At 56.0% G+C, this 21126-nt stretch overlaps 1 protein-coding gene across 2 annotated transcripts; it reads right to left on the bottom strand.

The window, feature by feature from the left end:
• Nucleotides 1-2: 2 nt before the first annotated feature.
• Nucleotides 3-18054, bottom strand: HSPA12B (heat shock protein family A (Hsp70) member 12B). 2 transcript variants are annotated; one of them, XM_029220568.1, is made up of 13 exons: nucleotides 17960-17973; nucleotides 13105-13164; nucleotides 11364-11461; nucleotides 10226-10350; nucleotides 7460-7646; nucleotides 7011-7115; nucleotides 6564-6680; nucleotides 4590-4764; nucleotides 3791-3877; nucleotides 3257-3361; nucleotides 2889-3147; nucleotides 2284-2387; nucleotides 568-1692 (listed from the first exon to the last, which is right to left on the bottom strand). In XM_029220568.1, the coding sequence occupies exons 2-13, from the start codon at nucleotides 13145-13147 to the stop codon at nucleotides 1037-1039; spliced, it is 2061 nt and encodes a 686-aa protein (XP_029076401.1). In that variant the 5' UTR covers nucleotides 13148-13164; nucleotides 17960-17973; the 3' UTR covers nucleotides 568-1036. The 2 variants fall into 2 exon arrangements, with proteins under 2 accessions (XP_029076400.1, XP_029076401.1); XM_029220567.1 differs by having other exon boundaries at nucleotides 3-1692; nucleotides 2284-3147; nucleotides 17960-18054.
• Between the last annotated feature and the right edge of the window lie 3072 nt (nucleotides 18055-21126).

The raw sequence follows: 21126 nt of genomic DNA, 5'->3' as shown, positions 1-21126 counted from the left end.
AGGTCAGAGAGAGGTCTTGTGGAATGGGGCGTTCAGTTTGGGAGGCTTGACCCAGAGACAGCAGCACCCCCTTCTGGTCAGTTCCCAGCCCCAGGCACAGCTGAAAACCTCCCTCTGCAGATCCCAGCCCCTCTCCACTACTCCACTATTAGGGTCCCCTCTTGTGAGGTACCAGGAGGCTATAGCTTCACCTTGAGCATAAATGCTTTATTGTCACCTTAGGGTTCTCAGGCAGGTGGAGCTGTTGCACATCATGGGAGGGCAGGTACACTGAGTTGATGGCAGAGCTGTGACCAGTGCTCCCTCTGTCCTCCCTACCCTCCCCCCACTCCGTGGCTCGATGGAGTGCAAGTGGGTCATTCATAGGCTGCCCCTGGGGCCTTCTCAGATAGAAAGGAAAGGCCCCCCCGACATGTGCCCCCACATCCCCCTCATAAGTGCCTCGCCCTGTACCCTTCTCATAGTCTGCTACTGCTCTTTCTACAATTAACATTCATACTTGGGTGGTCAGTACCACACCCAGGAAGGTCTTACTACCCCTGTCCCTTTCCTTTCAGTTTCCAGTCCTTGTCCTGTCTGGCTCCCTAAACAGGCTGAGCCACTCAGTCAGTGCACTCCGCCCTTCAGGCCCAGGCCCTGCACAACCTCCTTCCTCTTGCTGCCCCACCTGCAGCTGCACCCCCACCCCCCCACTCCCATCCCGGACCCCAGTTCAGACCAGGGCTCAAGTCTTCCGGTGCATTCTGCTTTCAGGATCATGTGCTCCCTGTAGGCACGCCGTCTTGCAAACCTCTTTTAAGTCTCCTTGACCTCAGTCCTTGGCAGGGCCCTTCAGCCTTCCAGTCAGCGGACCGGGGCTCAATCCTAAAGCCAGAGTTTCTGGATATGTCCCCACCCATCCTCCTGTGACCTCACCTCCCCTCACCTCCCGGGGCAGGATGGTGGGGAATGGGGCCGGTTGGTCCGCCTCAGCCCGCTCCCCAGGCCCTGGGCCAAAAGAGAGTTCAGCGGGGCCGACGGGGCTGGCACTGCGCCCTCAATTGGAAAGAAAGTCGATGTCGGCGCGCACGGAGCGATTGGTGCTGACGTCGACGGCAGTGACCTTAATCTCGGTGTCGCCAAACTGCATAGCAGTGCGGATCTCACGGCGGCTAGGGGGCGCGCCGGCGGCATGGGGGCCTCCCTCGGCGGGCTCGAGCTCTAGACTGAGCGCGCCGCACTTGCGCACGCCTGGGTCGGTGATGAAGCGCGCGTCCTCGGCGGCGCAGCAGTACAGGTTGATGAGCACGCGCCGCTGGCCTGGGCGTGCTGGGCAGTAGCTGCGCAGCACCTCCTCGCCTAGGGCCACCGACTGCTCGGCGGCCACGAAGCGCTCGAACACGTCGGTGCACCAGCGGCGGCCGTCGCGAACCAGCAGCTTGTCGGGCGGGTGGCGCCCAGCCACAAAGCGGTTGAGCACGCCCACGCCGTAGGTGAGCGGCGAGCGGCGCACCCGAACCACGCCCGGAGCCTGCCCGAAGAGCACCGCGCCCTTTAGGATGGTGAGGCCCACGTCGTGCGGAACCACCACGCGGAGGCCGCGGGCACCCAGTGCTGCCTGCACCGCGTGCTGCAGCACGGCCGACTCTGCGAAGCCGCCCACCAGGAACAGCAGCTTCACGCCCTGCACTTCGGGGCGCGCCAGCAGCGCCTCTGCGGTACAGGAGTGAAGGGTGGGGGTAAGGAGGAGGGACGGGGAGTGGGCCACTGAGGCCACCACTGCGCATCCACTGGTGCCTCTCCTCTGCCCGCCTGTATCCTCGGGCAACCAGAAACTAGTCATTTCACTATAAAACGGCAGCCTGGTTCTCATAAAGAAAAACACCGGGCACTTTCATGAGGGCCCCTGGCAATCTTTATGGGCTCTGCTTCCCCACCACACTGTGGAGGGCTTGAGATAAGGGTCTGCATTTACACATATTAAATGCCTACTACGTGCAAGACATTGCACTCTCTAGATACTTCAGCTCATTTAAATCCCTGTGATAACAGTTTGGGGGACCTAATACTATCACCCCATTTGGGAAAACAGGCACCAGAGGTTCTTTAACCTGGCAAGACTGCACATTTTCCCGCCTATCTCTTAATCCCCACCACACTGCATCCTCCAGGTATTCCAGATGATTCTGGGTCTCATTCCAGTGTATGGATATGGGAAGGTTTCCAGGCACTAACAGGGTAACATATTCCCGCATCTGGGTGTGTACGTTGAGGTGAATGAAGGACCCAGGCTCAGGTGCTCACCTATGTGCTGGATGATCCCGCTGACCGTGGGCTGAAAAAGGTCGTTCATGGCCTCACAAGACATCCTGAGCATCCCCTGTGAGGACCACTTCACGAAGTTCACGCTGTAGGTATTGAAGGAGGCACAGGCCCATGGGTCAGGGTCCTGGGCACTACCCCTATTCCAGGCCGAAGTACCTGGGCACTGACTGCACATTATGTGTTGTGCCAGGCGTACTTTCAGGGCTTTAGACGCAGGTCTGTTCCAGGTCCAGACATGAGGTCCCAGGAGAGGAGCCTCCCTTTGCCTCGAGCAGAGGAACCCAGACCCATTGGCTAGCATATATGTATGTATGTATGTATATGTATATATGTATATATGTGTGTGTGTGTGTGTGTGTGTGTGTGTGTGTGCGCGCAGGGAATGGGAGGAGGTAGATGTTGGCCTTTCCGCAGGCTCAAGATTCTCGCCCCAGTTTGGGCTGCTGATTCCAGCTGGGGTACTCATGCCCCTCCCCCTGCCTCCACCGGGGCTGGCATGATATGTGCGTGGGACAGATAAGGTGGCTCCCCTACTCCCCCCTGGGGCCCACACCTTCCCCTGTAGGTGCGGTCCCCCGGCCCACCTGCTCCTGCGCAGGGCTGTCTCCACGTTGTGGCCTCGCTGCTTGCGGTAGAAGTCAATAAACGAGAAGGGCAGCGAGATGTTGAGCGCCCCCGCACGGTGTGGGCCTGCGGTGCGTTTGCGGGCCTCGAAGGCTATAGTCAGATCCACCCAGGCTGCTGGGCGTTGCCTTTTGAAGGTGGCGATGAAGTCCTCGCCGAAGATGCGGCCCAACAGCTGCTCGAAGGCCAGGTCCACGCCCACCGCGCCACAGGGGCCACCTTGGGTAGGGCAGGGGAGGAAGTGGGGCGTCAGTGCCGACTCCGCCGCCAGGGGGCGTTGGCGGGGCCAGGGCGGTCTGGGTACCAAGGGCGCTGCCTGGCTACTCACCAGATGCCTTGTAGAGCTCCTTGAGGGTGCCATGGGGCTGCTCCAACTGGTGCACGGTAAGGTCCACCGTGCCTCCCCCGCAGTCTGCCACCACGTAGCGGTCTCCTACGGGGGCGAGCGTGAGCACACACTCGTGGCACCTTCAGCTCTGTGCCCTCTGCAGACTCACCCAGCCTCCAGCCCTGCCCCAGGTCCTGAGCCCTGTCTGTGGGGCCATGGGGGTTAGGGTTGAAAGGGGCTTCAGGTGCTTGAGGGTCACCAGGTAGGAGCACAAGGTGTGGGGGAAAATGGTCCCAGGATTCTGCAACTCCATCTGCAGAGAATCCCCCAGGGGAGTGGGGGTTAGGGGCATGGCTGTGAGTGGGGGTGGGAGTGCAGGTGACTGAGGGGAACTACCAGGTTAGGTACAGCTGAAAGAGTTGGAAGGGGCAGGGTTCCTAGGGGCTAGAGCTGACTTCGGGAATGTTCCCCCCACCTTCAGTATACGGTGCCCCACAGGGCCCAAGGAATATCCCTCCATCTCCCCTCCCCCACCTGCTTGCATCTCAGCCCACAGTTCTCCGACACCCGATTCCACCAGGAATGTGCGACTGTGGCGGGACCTTCGAAGCTGCTCTCGGGCTGTGTGTTGAGGGACAGCAGGACAGTGAGGTTAGAAGGGGTGTCTCAGCTACCATGCTCAATGCCCCACGTCCTTCCACCAACGCCCTCCATGAGCATCTGGAGCAGCGAGTGCTCCTGAAACTCCTGCTCCACTCCTAACTGGGAGAGGGCAATGCTGAACCCCAAAGAGTCCAGAGAAACTGGATGGGGTAATCTTAGGCACTGTAACCAACAGCTAAGGGGGAGTATTTCTGGCTGCAGGACCTTCCCTTAATCCAGAAGGGCTCAGGCCATGGCAAAATCAGAATTAAGAAGGTCTGAAGGAGCTGGGGATGGGGTGGGGGGAGGTCCTGGGACCTCTCCCTGTCATGGGAGATGGCATCTGAGGGGATGATGAAGGTTGACCATAGTTGTCCCAGTTCCTGGTCCTGGCAGCAGGAGCTTGGGGCTGATGGGGGAGGGGGGAGGACAGCTGATGTGCCAGGAGGGGAGGGAAAACTGATTCAGTGGCTGTTTAAGGGGCAGCTCCTGAAGACCTCCACCTTCAGCTCAGAGTACCCTTTGTCAGTACCCAAGCACCTCTCCCCAGGGTAGGCATCACTCTCCCACTCTCAGATTCAGGGCTGGGCTGAGTCCTACCGTCCTCTGACAGTGCTACTCTAGGGCAAGGTGTAATCTTCAGCGCCTGCCTCCAAGGCCACCACTGGGCCGTATCCCGGGGGTGGCTCACCCTGACGGAAGCTGGAATCAATGGAGCGGCGCTCGCCCAGGCGCCCACTGCCTGGAGCTCGGCTGCTCAGGTCCACGAGCTGGTGCAGACGCAGCTTGCGGCAGTAGACAGAGGCGGCCTCAGGCTCCAGGGCGATGAGTAATTGCTCTGCATCCTCTCTTGACACCAGTCCGGCCTGAGGTTGGGTGGTTAGCAGGGTTGGGGAGCATCATGGGCCAAACATCACACTGAAATGGCACCTCAGGGCAGGCAACCGGGGGCCTGTGGGGCTCCAATCTCCTCTGGATTATACCCCACCCATGCTAAGCTTCTCAGGGCCCTCCATGCTGCACAAATTTGGAGCTGTCTCACAGCCACCCTGTGACCAGGCTGGGGAGGGGCATGGCCATGGCCAAGGATGCCATGGTGTTGCCCAGCAGGAAGAGACCCTAGACTGAGTGAAAACCTAGAGCACCTGGGATCTGCCTCCAGGCTGCCCAAGGTGTCCCTGGGCTGCAACAAGGTCCCCTTCACAGATGCTGGGTTGGCCAGCTAAGCACTGGCTGAGGGGGTTAGTGGAGACTCCAACACAGTGTATTGGGGAGGGTGGGTATAATGGCTAGACCATCAGTCAGAGGGGTGGGGGGGCCCCTTTTGGCTTACTGAACCCTCTTTCTCCACTGGTGATAGACAGTGTCTATGGGCCTCCCCACTCTTAGGAGAACTTTGTTCTCAGGGAATCTGATATAGGAGGAAAGAAACTTTAACTGAAATTTCAGGCGCCAAGGCAAGGCAGTCTGACCAGGTGGGGGATGGGGATGGGTGGGTATTGAGACTCCAGCCTGTTCTCAGCTGACAGGGAACAGTGTGGGAGGAAGCAGGGTGGGTAAACCAGCAGGGCGCCACTGGTGTAGGTGTTTGTTCTGGCTGGGCACAGCCATGCTTTCATCCTGGTCTCTGCAGGGGGATGCCCACTGGCCTCAGGGTTAGCTCCTTCTAGAGACAGTGTAGGCACCTGCGGATTTGACAGCTGTGGCATGCCTGGCCCAAAGTTGTGTTTGTGGGGGGTTGGGGGTCCTGGTATCTTCCATGGGAAGATGTACTGGAATTCCTGAGATCCCTTTTGGGGATCCTAGGGTGTCCACCAAGGCCTCAGGTTCACAGGCAGGATCAAACAATGAGCCCCCCTCCAACCTCCCCATTTCCACTTGAGAGGGGGGTGCCTGAGCCGTCCGCCTTTCTCCAGACCTTTGGGCACCTCTTATGGTAGGAAGACCAGCAAACATTGGCCAAAATCGCCTCCCTTCATAGTTTCATAGTCCTATTTCCCCTGCTCAGTGGTTGGGGCTGTGGTGAAAATACTGATGCTGGCTGAAGTGGGTGTTCTTGGTGTCCTGCCCAGCTACTGTGAGTGTTGGCTGCTACTGGCTCACCGCTGCCCCTTCTCTGAAGAACTGCCCTCAGCTGAATGGGAACCGCCTCACTTGGAGGGGCTTTCCCCAACTCCCCCAGTAACCAATGACAGACTGATAAGGATGGACAAAAAGCCACCCCCCCGCCTCCCCGTGGCCAACACCACAGTACATTCTCCCTCTAGAGCTCTCCATGGGATCAGGCTGAGGCTAGACTCCAGCTGAGACCACATCCTTGCTCAACTCTTTCTCCTGTCCTGCTTTTCTCACTCCCCTTTCTCCTGAGAGTCCTTGCAATAGACCACATGCACAAGAATCCCCATCTTGGGCTCTGCTTCTAGGAAACCTGCCCTAAGACACTGTTTAAGCTGGCCTGGGCTGTGTCTTTTGTCCCTCTGCTCTGTGGTCCTGCAGGCCCACCCCCTTTCCTGGTGGCAACAGCCCTCCAAAATGGCCAGCAGGGTGGGGCTGGCAGTCTTTACACAGTGGCTCTGTGGTCCCAAGGGTGGTGGGTGAATGAGGGTATGGGCCCTGCCCGGGGCCCTCCCAACCAACGTCCACGGCTCTGAGTGCACATTCTCACCAAGTAGGCAGCCTCTCGCATGAACTGCTTAGCTGGCTGTTTCCAGATGGCTGGCACTGTCAACACCCAGCGCACAGTGTCCTTCTCTGGCAGCGATGGGCACTGGTCCCTCAGCTCCTGGAGCAGGAGGGGGCAGTGAGGGGAATGGCTGGCTTGGTTTGCGGGGAGTGTCTTTAGCCTCTATGGGAGCTGGAGGAACTAATCAGGCCTCAGGAGGAACTTCCCAGCTAACTTGGAATCCTAACACCCACTTCCCCACCACCACCACCTCCCCAACACCTGTAGGGTTGATGCAGGCTCTACCAGATAGAAAGGCAGGGGACTGGAGAAGATGACCTCTGTCTTCTGACAGTGGCTACCCATTGGATGGACAGGGGATGGGCTGAGGGGAAAGGATGGACCTGGGGGCCCTCCACCCCAGTAGGCAGGGATGGGGTCACAGCGCACCTGCAGGGCATGCTCCTTGAAGAAGCGCAAGGCATGGGCGAACACCTCCAGGGCAGGCATTTTCTTTCCATTTACCGCTTCTAGCTGGGTCTTCAAGGTGAGATCCTGGCAGGGACACAAGGTGACTGCAGGAGGCCGTAGCTCTGCCTCCATTTCCTGACAACCTCTTATACTCACCCCATTTCCTGGTGCTCCTCCTCTTTGGCACTGTCCCACTCTGGCTCTAATCTCACATTAGTTCTCTCCCCAGCCCCTCTCTTTACCCTATCTTCACCCCTTGGTCATGCCTCCATCCCTTACATTCAAGTTCTGCCTCCTTAGCTACTCCTCCACCAGTCCCCTCCTCACCTTTTAGCTTCACCTACCCTCCATGAGGCCTCCCTCCCCATTTTCCCTCCTAGCCCTGCCTCCCTGGCTGGAGCTGGGCCCTGAGCCAGAATGTGACTCACAGTGGCACTGTGGATCTTCATCTTGAACTTCTCAAAGTAGAGCCAGTCACGAGCCTCCTCAGGGTCCAGATCGTGGTAGTAATCACGGGCTGTATAGCCAAAACTGTGAAAGGCACCCTCTGGGGTCAGCAGCAGGCAGGTGGGGGTCTTCTGGTGGGCCACACCTGGGTCCCCGCCCTCCCATTTCCTGTGGAGGCAGATAGCTGTCAGTGTGGTCAGCAGTAATCCTCCCTTTGTGGGGTTGGGTGCTGGCTCTGGAACCAGCTGTGTGACTTTGGGCAGCTCACTTGGCTTCCCCAAGCCTCAGTCTTTCCATATGTAAAATGGGAATGATAATAATACCTGCCTTTTAGGGTTCTTGTGAATATGGTGCTTGGCATCCACTTAAATCTCCATAAACATTGCTCATGGGATCCTCTCTATCCATGGGGCCATGGGTCCCATCCGACATCCTCAGCTCCTGATCCCTTCCATGAAGTATACCATTGGACCTCACCTCCCTTTTTTTTTTTTTTTTTTTTTTTTTTTTTTGTGGTATGCGGGCCTTTCACTGTTGTGGCCTCTCCCGTTGCGGAGCACAGGCTCCGGACGCCCAGGCTCAGCGGCCATGGCGTACAGGCCTAGCCGGTCTGCGGCATGTGGGATCTTCCCGGACCGGGGCATGAACCCGCATCCACTGCATCGGCAGGCGGACTCTCAACCACTGCGCCACTAGGGAAGCCCACCTCCCTGTCTTTTTAACAAGCAGCAGCAGCAAACCATCTGCCTTGTCTGGCCTTCTGATATGTCTCTCCAGGACCCTGGTAGAGGCCTCCTCCCAGCCAGCTGGTTTGCCCTCCTCTAGGCCATCTTCCACAGCTAAGCTCTTTCAAGGTATTCATGATCACTCCTATCTGGCCCACATCAGTAGCTACACCCCAGCTGACTGCACCTCCAGCAGGCCCCCAAAACCTGAGACTCCAAACTTCCCTATGTGCAGGCATCATCTGGACCTCCACCCAGAACTCACTGCCCAGTTCATTAGCCTGGCAAATCCTTCCTCCCCTTCCTCTGCATTGTCTGATGCCCTGACTCCTCTAGGCCAAGCTCACCAGTGCAGCCTTTTGGGGAAATAACTGGGAATCCAGGCAGAAGGAAGAGCATGTGCAAAAGCTTAGAGGTGTGAAAGACCAGGGAGAACTAGCTATAAGTTGGCTCAAAGCAGGAGAAAATACAGGAATCTTAAGATCAACTAAGGAGGAGTATCAAATGCCATATCAGAATTCTGTCTTGGTGGGTATTAGGTAGGGGAGTGAAGAGGCATGACCACATTTGCCTTTAGAAAGGTCACTGGTTCCCATGTAGCAACAGAGTGGAGGGGAGGGAGGATGGACAAGGAAAACCAGGGAGGAGGATATTGCAACCGTTCAAGTGAGAGAGGGTGGGGCTGAACTTCGGGGTGGTAGTGGTGGAGAGAAGTAGGTGGGTATTACAGAGATATTAGAGATAGAAGTGATGGGGATTAGTGGCTAGTGGGGGTGGGAAGGACTTGGGAGGAGGCCAAGATGCCTCCAGTTACTTCCTGTGATTGTTATCTCCAGTGTCCCTTCATGTGTCCTCAGCCCCAGCAAGGGGCCCAGCATGGCCTTGGCTGTGCGTGCTGACAAGTTGGGATGCCCTGCAGCTCTTAGAGAGCTCTAAGGGCCCAGAGCCTTTGTGGCCTCATGTGGATGTGGAGGGAGCAGAGAAAGGGGAAGGACAGTCCACGCTCATGTAGGTTAGGTCCCCTGTATCTTTGGGGCAGTGACCCTTTGCCTGTCTCTCCACCCACGCTTCCATCCAGCCTCCCAGGCCCTGGTGAAGCCCCCTGATCCCCCACCCCAGGCTGAGTTGGGAGCTTTGGGGTCTTCTATAGGGGCCTTCCCCCTATAGGCTACAGCCCCACTAAGATATATTCAAAGGATCAGGGTCTTGAGGCCTGAAGGGGAGTGTCAAACAAATGTTTCATTCAAACAAAACAAAATCCATCAGAATGGATTTTTCAAACAGCTCTTTCATGACAACTGTGTGACTTGTCAACTCAGTTAACCCTCTGATCGTTCATTTCCTTGTATTTCATTTGAGTCGAACCTAGGAATCTGCCTCTAGGATTCTACTGCATAGAAATTCCAGCACAAGTTTTCAAGGAAGAATATTCATTGCAACACTTTTTGTAATAGTGAAAAATTAGAAGGAAAAATAGCCTCAAAACTATCAATAGAAGAATGGATAAATTATGACACATCTGTACTGTGGAATACTATGCAACCATTAAAACAAAATTGTGGCTCTCTGTATTCACATGAAACATCTAGAAAATAGTGTTGAAAGCTTAAAATAAAGCAAGTTGTATGATATACCACTTTTATTTTAAAACCACATATTTATTTGGTTTTTGCATATGTATTTGTGCATATGTATTTGTGTATGTGTTTGTGACTAGCCCAGAAAAAGATCTGTGTATTTTACTGTATGTTTGTTATCTCGCAATAAAAAATTTAAAATAAAAAACAAAGCCCAACATTTCCTGCAGAGGTCAGAGAGCTGCCCCAATTGGGGCTGAGGGCCCAGGCCTAGCACCCATCCTCCAAACTTTTGCCCCAGTGAGGAGCCCAGACTAGGGGTGGAAGGCACTCTGAGGAGACCCCATATCTCTCCTTAGTGACGGTACTTCTGGGACCAGGTCTCTCCCAGGGTGTAGGATTCCCCCCGCACCCCACACCAATCTCCCAGCCCAGCCACCCTCACCTCATCATGTGGATGGCCTCAGGGTCACTGGCAAAGCTGAAGGCATAGCCACTGGATGTGGTGCCGAAGTCGATGGCCACTACCACGGAGAAGGGGGCCTGCTGGGGGGCTCGGGCCTCAGGCTTCTGCAAGTGCAAGACGTAGTCAGGGAGCAGCCAGATGGCCAGGCTGAGTGTATGTGGGAGCCCTCCCAACCCCTGGCTGTGGTCCAGACCGGCCCTGGCCCAACACCACCTACCTGCCTGCCTGGCTTCCTTCCTCTCCTAAGCTCCAAGGTAAGCTCTTGAGATGCCAACTGTTCAGAAAGCCCAAGGCCTCTCAGGTAGCCCCATGAAGTTTTGGGCTTGAGCTCCTGCTTCCCTGCTTCTGATTCTCTGCCCACCTTCTGCCTGGACTGCCTTTGCCCCACCCCCATGTCACACCATTTCACAGCCTGGGCCCAGCTGGGGGCAATTTTGCTGCTCTGAGCAGCTTCATAGCACATGGACCTGCGTATATTTGACCCTCTTGCTCTTTGTGGCCACAGTGACACAGCCAGACTCTATCCAGTTTTGTGACAGAGAAGAGAGGCCCCATGCATGGCCTGTCCATGTGCCCAAGAGTGGTCCCTGACTCCTCCCAGGCCAGGCCTGGGCTCCCTGAGAAAAAGGGCGTCCCCAGGCTGAATCACTAGGGTGAGGCCACCCCACGTGGGGTGACCTAGGGAGCTTGGGGGTGGTGGTTATGTCCTGGATACTTCAAGCTAGCCACAAACTATTTTTTAGCAACATGTCTCCTCTTCCCTAGATATACCTTGTATTAAGGTGGCTGTGGTTGACAGGAGGGGAAGCAAGTCTCGGAGGCCCAGTGCTCTGAGAACACACAAAACTACTTGCTCAGAAGTACACCTGCCCCAGGCAGGTTACGTGCAATGGTCCCTAGATGTTATCCTGGAGAGAGATCACCTCAGTAGAATTGTTACCCCTACAGTCCAAGGTCACCTAAGGCTAACCCATCAGGGGGAACATGAGTGGAGTGTGTAGGGGCAGGAAGCATGATGGCACCCCCAGCCCAGACCTGCCAGGGTTCTTCCAGACACCAGTGTGACCTTCCCCACTAACCAGGCCACCCACCACCCCAATCCCTGCTCTGGGCTTACTGGAGACTGTGAGGGTGTGAGGGGGGCAATGCCACAGCTTTCTTGGGTCCTTGGGGAGCTGGGTGGGCTGGGCACTGGAGACCGCTCTGGGCTGGAGCCTGCAAAGAGAGGGCAAATCACTCTGGCACAATCAGGGTAACGGGGTGGTGGCTGGGGCCCAAGCCTGGGGGATTCTCCATCAGTCATTGCTGGGCCAAGGGGAGGGGTACCCTGCTGGGGAAAGGCGATGAGGGAGGGAGGGTAGGAAGGACGGGACTGAGGTCGGGGTCGGGGATAGCTGGGCTCAGGGTCTGTTATCAGTTAGAGGCAACCTATTACTGAAGGGTGACATACTTCACCTAGGGACTCACTGTCTCCCCCAGCACTCCTCAGACACAGCAGGGAAGGGGAGAGACAGAGAAGCATTGTGGGGGTGGGGAAGACTGAGACCAGAGATAGAAGGGCAGGAGAGATGGGGCAGGTGAGCTCCTGGGGTGAGGGTGGAGAAACCAGAAAAGGTTGGGGACTACAGACCTGAGTGGGAGTGGAGCCACTCCTCTCCCCACTAAAGTGCAGCCACATGGTTCTAATCAGGACCCGAGGGAGTTGCCTCCCCCCCTCCCTCTGCCCCACAAGGGCCATGGACAGGCCCAGCTGGCTGACTGGGGCAACACTTCCCCCAGCCCAGCCCTGAGCCAAGAGGTGTCCACCACACTAGGAAGTCAGATTCCAAGCCTCCCCTCCCCCATGACACACATAGACCTGGAGCCAGCGTTTGGGGGCAGGAGGCCCCCTTAAGACCCTCTCACAGGCCCAGGACTGAGCTGGACCTTTGATGGGAGGAAGCAGTGCAGCCCCCAGAAGGCAGCCCAAAGCCTGGTTTGGAGGCTCTGGCAGCTCAGGGGGCAGGAGGGCCTGCTTTGCTGGTGTGGGCTGGTGGCTTATCACCACCACACTGAACTTTGCTAAGGCCCCTGGGAGGGGCACTGGGGCTGCCCTGAGATCCGTGTGTGGGGACGGGGGCGCTGGCCAGGGAGATTGATGGGGTCTGGTATGAAGACACATTGGCAAATCAATGTCTGGCTTTAGGCTGAGCCAGGGCTGGGGCCTGTGTACTCGCTCAGCCACAGCTCTGTGGCCCTGGCAAGTCCCAGCCCTCCCCGACCTTGGGGTACCCTTGGAACATATGTGAGGGGCCGGGCATGATTCTGCGAAGTGCTTGGACAGGGCTGGCATCTGTCTTGCAGTGCTGGAGGGGCAAGGACATGATGGTCACACTCCCAGAGCCCCTTTTTCTCAGGTGGCCAGGGCAGGCTTGGGTCCTGTCACCAGCTCCAGCTTGAGGGGCCGAGTTGCTGTGGTTTGAGCCTGGGAAGGGAGTCAGGAAGGAAGCCCCAGCCCACCAGGTCTTTGTGAGTGGACTTCCTGAGGCGTGTCCGTCCTGCCTCCTGGCCTCCTACCCCTGCACAGAACCCAGAGCCTGCGCCCAGACCAGGCCAAAGGCAGATGCGCATGCACACAGAGTTCTGTGCAGACATACACACCCTGTGCCCAGAGACCTGCCCATAGGCAGACATGCAGACACACACACACACTCACATGCGTAGTCCTGTTACACTGACCCTCCTTGGGCACACACACTCACAGAACGGTGCTCAGGAGCCTCTGCTGGGCAAGGCACGTGGACAGACTAGGGGTGGGTCTGAGTGCCAGGGTGAGGGGGGCAGTGGGCCCCGGGCAGAGGCGAGGGGGTGGGCCTTACCGCTGTACAGCCCCTGCAGGCCCATCTCCGGGACAGCCAGCATCTTTGTAGGCCCTGTGGCTGTGAACAGGAACAGACAAGCAGAATGGCATTTATTTGTTCCTTTGTTCCCTTACTGAATAATTGTTTATTTTATTTATTTACTTTTGGCTGGAGTCCTTTGAAGCAAATCCCAGGCATGTTGCTTGACCTATAAATTATTTAATGTCTCTCTAACAGAGATTTTTTAAAAGACATTGCCACACACCACTGTCATGTCTAACAAAATCAACAGTAATTCCTTAATTTCATCCAATGCTCAATCCTCCATCCCAGCTTGTCTCAAAAATGTCGGGTTTTTCTTTGGGCCACACTGCGTGGCTTGCAGGATTTTACTTCCCCGAGCAGGGATTGAACTCTGGCCCCCTGCAGTGGAAGTGAGGAAACCCAATCACTGGACTGCCAGGGAATTCCCTCAAAAATGTCTTTTTAACAGTTGCTTTGTTGGAACCAGGATGCTCCTAAGTGTTTTCAGGTGCCCACTCTCTGCCAGATGCTGTGGGACATCAGTGACCCAGAGAGACACTGTCCCTGTCCTGGGGGCCCACAGCCTGGTGGGGAAGCCATTCATAATCAGATAATCATGTAAGTGAATCTGAGATTACAAACAATGCTGTGAAGGATACTGTGAAGCAGGGCAGAAAGGGGAGCATGGCAAGGCTGGAGAGAGGGGTTGGGCTAGGCTCACCCTGCAGGCAGACCCTGGTGGACCCAATTTTAGATCTGGCTTTACATGAAAGGCAACAGCAAATCTTGAAAGGTTTCAAGTGGCAGAGTGAAGGCAGGGGCATGACTAAATCTGTGTTTTAAAAAGCCCCTCTGGCTGCATGGGAAGTGTAGATTGCAGTGGGACGACATGAAAACAGGAGCCAATAAGTGCTCCAGGCAACAGATGATGGTGGTGGCTGTGTGTCTTGAGACAGAAGTGTAGACATTTACGTTAGAGGTTAAAATCAACAAGCCTGATGGAAGATGGCTGGATTGGACATGGGAGGTTAGGAAGCAGAAGGTGTCAAGGATGACACTGCCTGATTCAAGCTAGGAGATGGATGGTGAAATGGAGAATACTGGAGCAGGGCAGGCTGGCAGGGGGAAGGGGCAGTGTTCTGGGTGCAGTTTTGAAACTGCTGGGAGAACAGACTGAGGAGTCAGATGACATATGACCTAGAGGACAGGGAGAAATCTGAGGTGGAGATGCGTGTCTGGGAGTCATTGTCACGGGAGGCTTGGCAGAGAGTAGAGTGGGGGAAGGGAAGGGAGGAGAAGCTCTGAATAAAGGTTGACTGGAGGAAGGTTGGCTGGCCAGGGAAACGGAGTTGCCTGCTATGGTTTCATGAAGATCTTGATAAGAGAAGGCTGTGAAGCTAGACGCCTTTAGAGATTTTTAGATGAGACTGGAAACACCTGTTTTTAATGGCATTTCAGTGGAATGATGGAGATGGGGCGGGAGTCAGGTAGGCGAGGACGGAGCAGACAGTGAGAGAAGAGAGCTAGCTAGCACTCCTCCAGCTAGCACCTGGAGGAACATAATGCTTGAGGGGGGGAGGACAGGTTTTTATTTTCTCTTCTAAGATGGGAGGAACCTGAGCTTGTGTCTGTGAAGTTCTGAGGGCCAAGCTAGAGGCCTCGTCCTCCAGGTCATTGACAGCTTTGTTACTCAAAGCGTGGTATCAGGACAGCAGCACTGGGTCCCCTGGGAGCTTGTTAGATGTGCAGGCCCTCAGGCTCCGCCCCGGACCTGCTCAGTTAGCGCTTGCTTTTTCACAAGATCCCAGGTGGTTGGGAGCACCCTAAGGTTTGAGAAGCGCTTGTCAATGTATCCTGGCCCAGTCTTCAGATCACCAGTGCTACTGTCCTCAGCAGTGAGCCTAAACAAGGGTGGGGACAGCCCAGAGCCCACTCCCTCTCTGTAGCCAGTGGCCAGATCAGGAAGTTTTGCTAACAGAACACAGCGGACACAGAGCTGGGCACTGTCACACCCCTACACACATGTGCACACACCCTTGCTCACACAGAATTCACACAACCCAGCCCCAGCATGGACAGACACTGAGACACATCCAGGATATTCCCCCATGGCCAGCACCATGGAGATTTCCAGACGCATGCAGTCCTGCTGTCACTGGAGGTGCACAAGTGGATGTCCAGGAATTAGAATCAGGGGAAATACAGGGGCTGATCGTGGGCACTTGTACAGCAGCTGGATGATGCTGAGAAAAGGGAAAGTAAATGGTGGGGGTGGGTATGGGCCTTGAGAACCAGGGGCAGGTGCCCAGTTCAGGGTGATGGAGTGTCATGCTGGACGTGGATCCTACCAGCTCCCAAGAGCTGATTCTGTGCATCTCTTCTCAATTCTGCATTTATTGACATCACATTGATAGCTTGAAATCAGCCATGGTGATTCTACCATAGAAGTTGGTAAACTGCAAATTAGGTTTTTCTCCCTCTTGGGGAGCTGACGGAAAAACATCTACCAACACACTACTGGATCAAGCCCACAAGAGAGAATATGGCAGCCCTATTTATACATTGTTTTGATTCATCAGCAAAAACTTATTGACATTTCTTCCTGCCAGGTTCTGCAGCTAAGTGCTGGAGAAATGCTTTGCTGAATGAATGAATGGATTTTCTGAACCAAGGATATTGTATTTGGAGCAGAAACAATCTAGAACCACCAAGAAAAAAAGACTCAAGAGTTGTCACTCTAAGCTGATTCCATGTCCAAACCAATGTGTCTATAATCTCCCCAGCTCTGTGAACCTGGTCCAGTTATCTCCCATCTTTGAGCATGTGACACGGAATGCCCCTACACTCAGGGCTGACAAGGGCCTGTTATGGCATCTGGCTGGAGTGCATCATGTTGCCTCTCTGTGCCTCAGTGCCCTTTCCTGTAAAATGGATCATGCAGGGGGCTTGTGAGGATCAAGTCCAAGAAAGGAAGGTGGCTGATAAAAAGGCAGGAAGTTCGACAGATGTGAGCAGTGTTCTTTCCCTTCGTGATGTGGATTCTAAATTTTCTCTTGTCAGAAGTCTTTGGTCTTATTGAGACTTTTATTCTAGTCATTCTGAGTTCTTTAGGGAGGGAGGGAGGCCCTGAATCAATTTGTGTTAAAGAAGGAGGATCCTGCTGATTCTCTGAGAGGTGGAGGTACAAGAGGGTGGCAGCCACACAAGCACACACACATACCCCATATTTCTTTGGGACATCCCCCACCATGCATACACACCCACATACCAGAAACATGTAAGGAGAATGCTGATCATGGGACTCAGGACAACCTCAGCTACAAAAGCTATATCTGGGCGGGGCCTGCAGCTGGAAGTGGGGAGAGGTAGATCCCTGCCCCAGGGGCCCACTAATTTCAGACTGGTGATGCTTATGGGTTTGAGAATTGGGTGGGGCAGTTTGATATACAGAGAGAATAACTTCATTTCCTGGCTACAAGGGCAGGCTAAACCCTGGCCCCAGCCTGACCCCTACCCTACCCACAGATAGACCCTTAACCTTGCCCATGGACTGACCCCTAGCTCTTGGCCTCATATTGACCTCTCATCTTCAGCTTTACCCTGACCCCTGGCCCTGGCTTCTACCCAATAGGCATGACTGGGGACTAGGACAGAGTGTGGCCGAGTAGGGACTTGAAACTGGTGACTCCCATCCCACAGTGTCCCCCAGACTCACAAAAGCCTATGACTTTCACCTCCCTAACCCCGCAGGCCTCCTTTTACCGGGACCCTGCCTCTCCCATCCACTGCTCTCTCAGCATCCTGCCAGTCAGCAGGCAAAGAGAGGCCACAGGCGTTTCTCCCAAGCCAGAGACTGAGCCAATCAGGGCCCAAGGAACAGATCAGAAATGGCACCCAAAGGGCTGCCCCAGTCTGTCTCTGGAGAGGCACCCTCAAGGAGAGGGACCAGTGGGAGGTTGTGGGGTGAGGAAGCTGCCTTCTCCTGGCCTGAGGCAGGGAGTGATAGAAATGGCCTCCCAAGTCCCCTCCCTGTCCTCAACTTTTCTTTCTATACATCCTGCCCTGCCCCCATGGGTCCTCATCAAGGGAGCAGCCAGTTCACAAACAACCTCTGTCCCACACAGCTAGGGCTTAAAGCCCCTCCCACCCTCTGCCCACTGTCCCTCATCACCTCTCTTACCTTCTGGGGATCCAGGGCTGCCTTCACTCTCCCAGGGAGTCCACATTTTAGAGCACCCTCCCTGTCAGTTTCTCTCCCACACACAAGCTAACTTTACAGCCTGGCTCCACTGGGATCCCACAGGGAGCCCTGACCCCACCCCACCTGGATTCCCAAGCTGGCCTCACAGAGAGAAACCAGAGGTCCCTGTTCATGAGGCCAGCCCACAGTCTGGCACTGTGCCACCCAGCCACTCTTGAACTTTCTGAACCACAGGCCCTGGGAACTCCCCCTGCAGGCGTCCCCAAATACACACACACTCAACCCCCGGGTCTCCACCTCTGGCCTAAGCACCGTGTCCTCCACAAACTGGCTCCCTGGAGCAGCCCCCAGCCCCACAGACACCCAGACATGGAAGTCCCTCGAGCCCCCCTCCCTTCCCCCAGATCCCCACCCTCCACAGGGTGAGTGTGGGGTCCCAAAGCCCGGATGTAGCCCTCCGTCCCTACCCCAATTGCCTTACCGAACCCACAGCTCTGCTGGAGAGAGGGGCTTGCAGATCTGCCCCAGTCCTATCCCCCTGGGTCAGGAAGTTTGTGGTGGGGTCTCAGCCACCAGCCCGCGATGAGACCGCAAACCTTGGCGTTTTCTCCTCTCTGGGAGCCCAGCAGTCCCCTGCCCAGAACTCACCTCTGCCCTGCCGACAGCTCGACCTGTGTCCAGACGCCTGGATCCTGGGCCCAAAGCCGGTGGGGAGGCTGTGCTCTGCCGCGTCGGCCAAAGCCCTCGACGTGCGCCCAGCCCCAGCCCGGCTCTCCGCCCCGCACCGCCCCCGCCCCTCTCCTCCCCTCCCCCTCCCCCAGGCCGGATGGCCGCGCCGCTGCCGCCGCCGCCGCCGGGTGGGCCAGCGCTTCAGCCCAGATGTGCGAGGCCGGGGCGGGGCCTGCAGCACTGGCCTCCGCCGAGGGGCCCGGCCCGGCTCGAGTCCACCGCCCCTCCCTTTGCCCCTCCTGCGCCTCCCCCACTTCCCAGCCACCCGGGGGGCCGTGAGGGGAGAAGGGTGAGGAGACGAGGTGGAGGGAGGAGGAGAGGAATTTCAGGGCCTGGTAGGCCTCCTGCAGCCCGACTGCGAAGGGCTCCTCTGCCCACCCCAAGGCCACCTCGGGATTCAGCCTAAGGGGCCTAGCTGCTGAGAGGGAGGGCCCTGCCCAGACCCCTCCAGCCCCTGCCCCGGACTCTCGCAGTCCCTTCACCCAGACACCCCCACCCCACCCCCAAGATCCCGAGCTTGGTCTCCAAGGGTCAGAGAAGAGAGAAGAAGCCAGATTGAGGGTGAGGACAGGCCTTTAAGCCCCAGGCTGGGGCCTAGGCCTGTCCTTGCTGAAGTTTGGGGTAGGGAGGGAAGGGTTCTCACAGTTTGGGTCCCCACTCCTAGCAAAGGGATCACTCAGAACTCATCCTGCTTTGGCAAGGAGCACAGAGCTCCTTTCCTGTGAGGGTTCATGACCTTCTTCCTGTCCTAACCCATGCTTTCGTGGGGATTTGGGGACCTGGCCTCCAAACAGGAGACATAGAGTGGAGATCTCCTTGCTAGGCCCCTCTAAGGCAGCTGACTTCCCATAATGCCCACCACCTCCTGATTCTGGCAGAGCCTGGGCCTGGCCCCTTTCTCTCTGCCCAGTGTGTTCCCACAAAGGCTTAGGCTGGGCACGGATGGGATAGGGCCAAGGGCTGCTTCTTAGCTTGTCTCTCTGTGTTAGGGGGGCTGGCCTCTTGTCTGTTCCCCCAGCCCCTTCCCCAAAGAAGGCTCCCACAGTTCTTTGGGCATCAGCTGCCCCTCCCACGCCAAACCTTGGCAGGGGCTATTGTCCCTCCCTGGAATACTTTCTCTCCTCATCTCTGACCATCTATAAGGCTCCCCAGCTAAAGTGTCATCTCTCCTAGACTTTTTATTTATTTATTTTCTAAAATTTTTATTTATTCTTATTTTTAAATTTTTATTACCTATTTTTGGCTGCATTGGATCTTCGTTGCTGCAAGCGGGCTTTCTCTAGTTGTGGTGAGCAGGGGCTGCTCTTCGTTGCCATGTGCGGGCTTCTCATTGTGGTGGCTTCTCTTGTTGCAGAGCACGGGCTCTAGGTGTGCGGGCTTCAGTAGTTGCGGCACATGGGCTCAGTAGTTGTGGCACGCTGGCTCTAGGGTGCGCGGGCTTCAGTAGTTGTGGTGTGCGGACTCTAGAGCGCAGGCTCAGTAGTTGTAGCGCAGGGGCTTAGTTGCTACGCAGCATGTGGGATCTTCCCGGACCAGGGCTTGAACCCATGTCCCCTGCATTGGCAGGTGGATTCTTAACCACTGCGCCACCAGGGAACTCCCTCTCCTAGACTTTTTGCCCTTATTTTCAGGGCCACTGCTCCAGAGGGCTCCCTGCAATGAGACTGGGGGTGAGGGGTGTGCAGAACCAAACAATTTTGTATGTTAGCACTGGCCAATAAGCCAGCAAGGTATCCAATCAGCAGCCTCCCCTGGCTGTTCCAAATGTGTGTCTGTAAGAATGTGTGTATCTGTTGGTGTGTCTGTGTGTGTGTCTATGTGTATGAGTGTGTCTTTGTGTCTATGACTGTGTGTCTATGTATGTCTGTGTCCATATGTGAGTGTGTCTCTTGGGATGTCTATGTGACTGTGTCTGTATGTGTCTATGCCTGTCGGTGTGTCTGTATGTATTATATATGTGTGTCTCTGTATCTTATGTCTTTGTGTGTGTAAGTGTGTTTGTTGTATTTGTCTGTTTGTGTGTGACAAGTGCGTGATGGGGGCTGGCAGGCCTTCCTCTCATTCCAGAGGCCGAGCAAAGCCGGGGAGGGTTGAAATGTGGCTGGACATTAGTGTATGGGGAAGGGGCAAAGGGTTCAGCCTCTCAAACACAACCTGCCTCTTGTTATTCTTTTTCCTCCACCCCAGGTGTTCCTCCCTCCCCACCCCCAGCTCCACAGACTGGCTCATCTCTGAGGGCTACAGCAGCAGGCTCTGAGCAGGAGTGAAGAAGACTCGTGGGTGGGGAGGTCCCCAGCCCCTGGTGCCCTTCTGTTTAGCAGCCTTCTGTTCCCCCCTATTTTAGGCGCCCTCAGTCTGACATAGGCATCACAGCCCCACCCTTGGGCAGCATCCAGTCAGACACAAGAGAAGGACATCGAACAATCCCAGTGACTCCTTGCCACTGGGAGGTTTGATTCAACTTCCACCAGAAGATTTGGGCCGAGGTGGGCATGGACAAGGGTCCTCCAGAGGCCCTGCCCTTTGTCATCCTCCCTGTGCCCTTGCACCTCTCTCCTCTCCCCTCCATCGCTATGGGGGCCCACCCACTGACCTCACCCGCTTCCTGCTTCTCCCCGGTGGGGGAGGAGCGAGGAAGGATCAGTTCCGAGTGTGTCCTTTCAGGAGCAGCCTCTCTCCAGGTCACGCTTCCCTCCTCTGGCCTGCACTCAGGATATCTCCCTCCTGTGGATGCCCTCGTTCCCAGCCCTGCCCCTCCAGTTCATCTCTATTATGCAACTGGAGGAGACTTTAAAAAGTGCAAATTTGGTTCCATTGCTTCACTGCTCCTACACTCTCCATGATTCCCCATTACCTACAGCAGAAGAGCCAAGTGATCCAAGGCTTGGACTGCCCTTGGCTGACCTCTCAAACTCCCCTTCCCAGCCCTAACCTCCAACCGCATCTGCTGCCCTTCAAGCCCAACTTGCCTTCTCTGCTTCTGAACCTTTGTTCCACCTGGGCCAGCCCCAGCCCTGCCTTACTTGGCAGGCAGCACCCTTCCTCCCTTGGGCTCTTTGGGAGAAACTGGCCCCTGGGAACCTGTT

This window comes from Monodon monoceros, unplaced genomic scaffold, assembly GCF_005190385.1.
Source record: "Monodon monoceros isolate NGI ecotype Baffin Bay Population unplaced genomic scaffold, NGI_Narwhal_1 Super_Scaffold_13, whole genome shotgun sequence".
Classification (NCBI taxonomy): Eukaryota; Metazoa; Chordata; class Mammalia; order Artiodactyla; family Monodontidae; genus Monodon; species Monodon monoceros.
The sequence above is the reverse complement of the archived record's forward strand: the minus strand, read 5'-3'. Positions and strand labels throughout refer to the sequence as shown.

Coding starts and splice junctions, on each gene's coding strand:
- HSPA12B (XM_029220567.1), bottom strand. CDS start 13,147: ATGCTGGCTGTCCCGGAGATGGGCCTGCAGGGGCTGTACAGCG. Junction 7,116..7,459: donor TGAAGATCCACAGTGCCACT/GTGAGTCACATT, acceptor TGTCCCTGCCAG/GATCTCACCTTGAAGACCCA. Junction 1,693..2,283: donor CGGGATCATCCAGCACATAG/GTGAGCACCTGA, acceptor CCTGTACCGCAG/AGGCGCTGCTGGCGCGCCCC.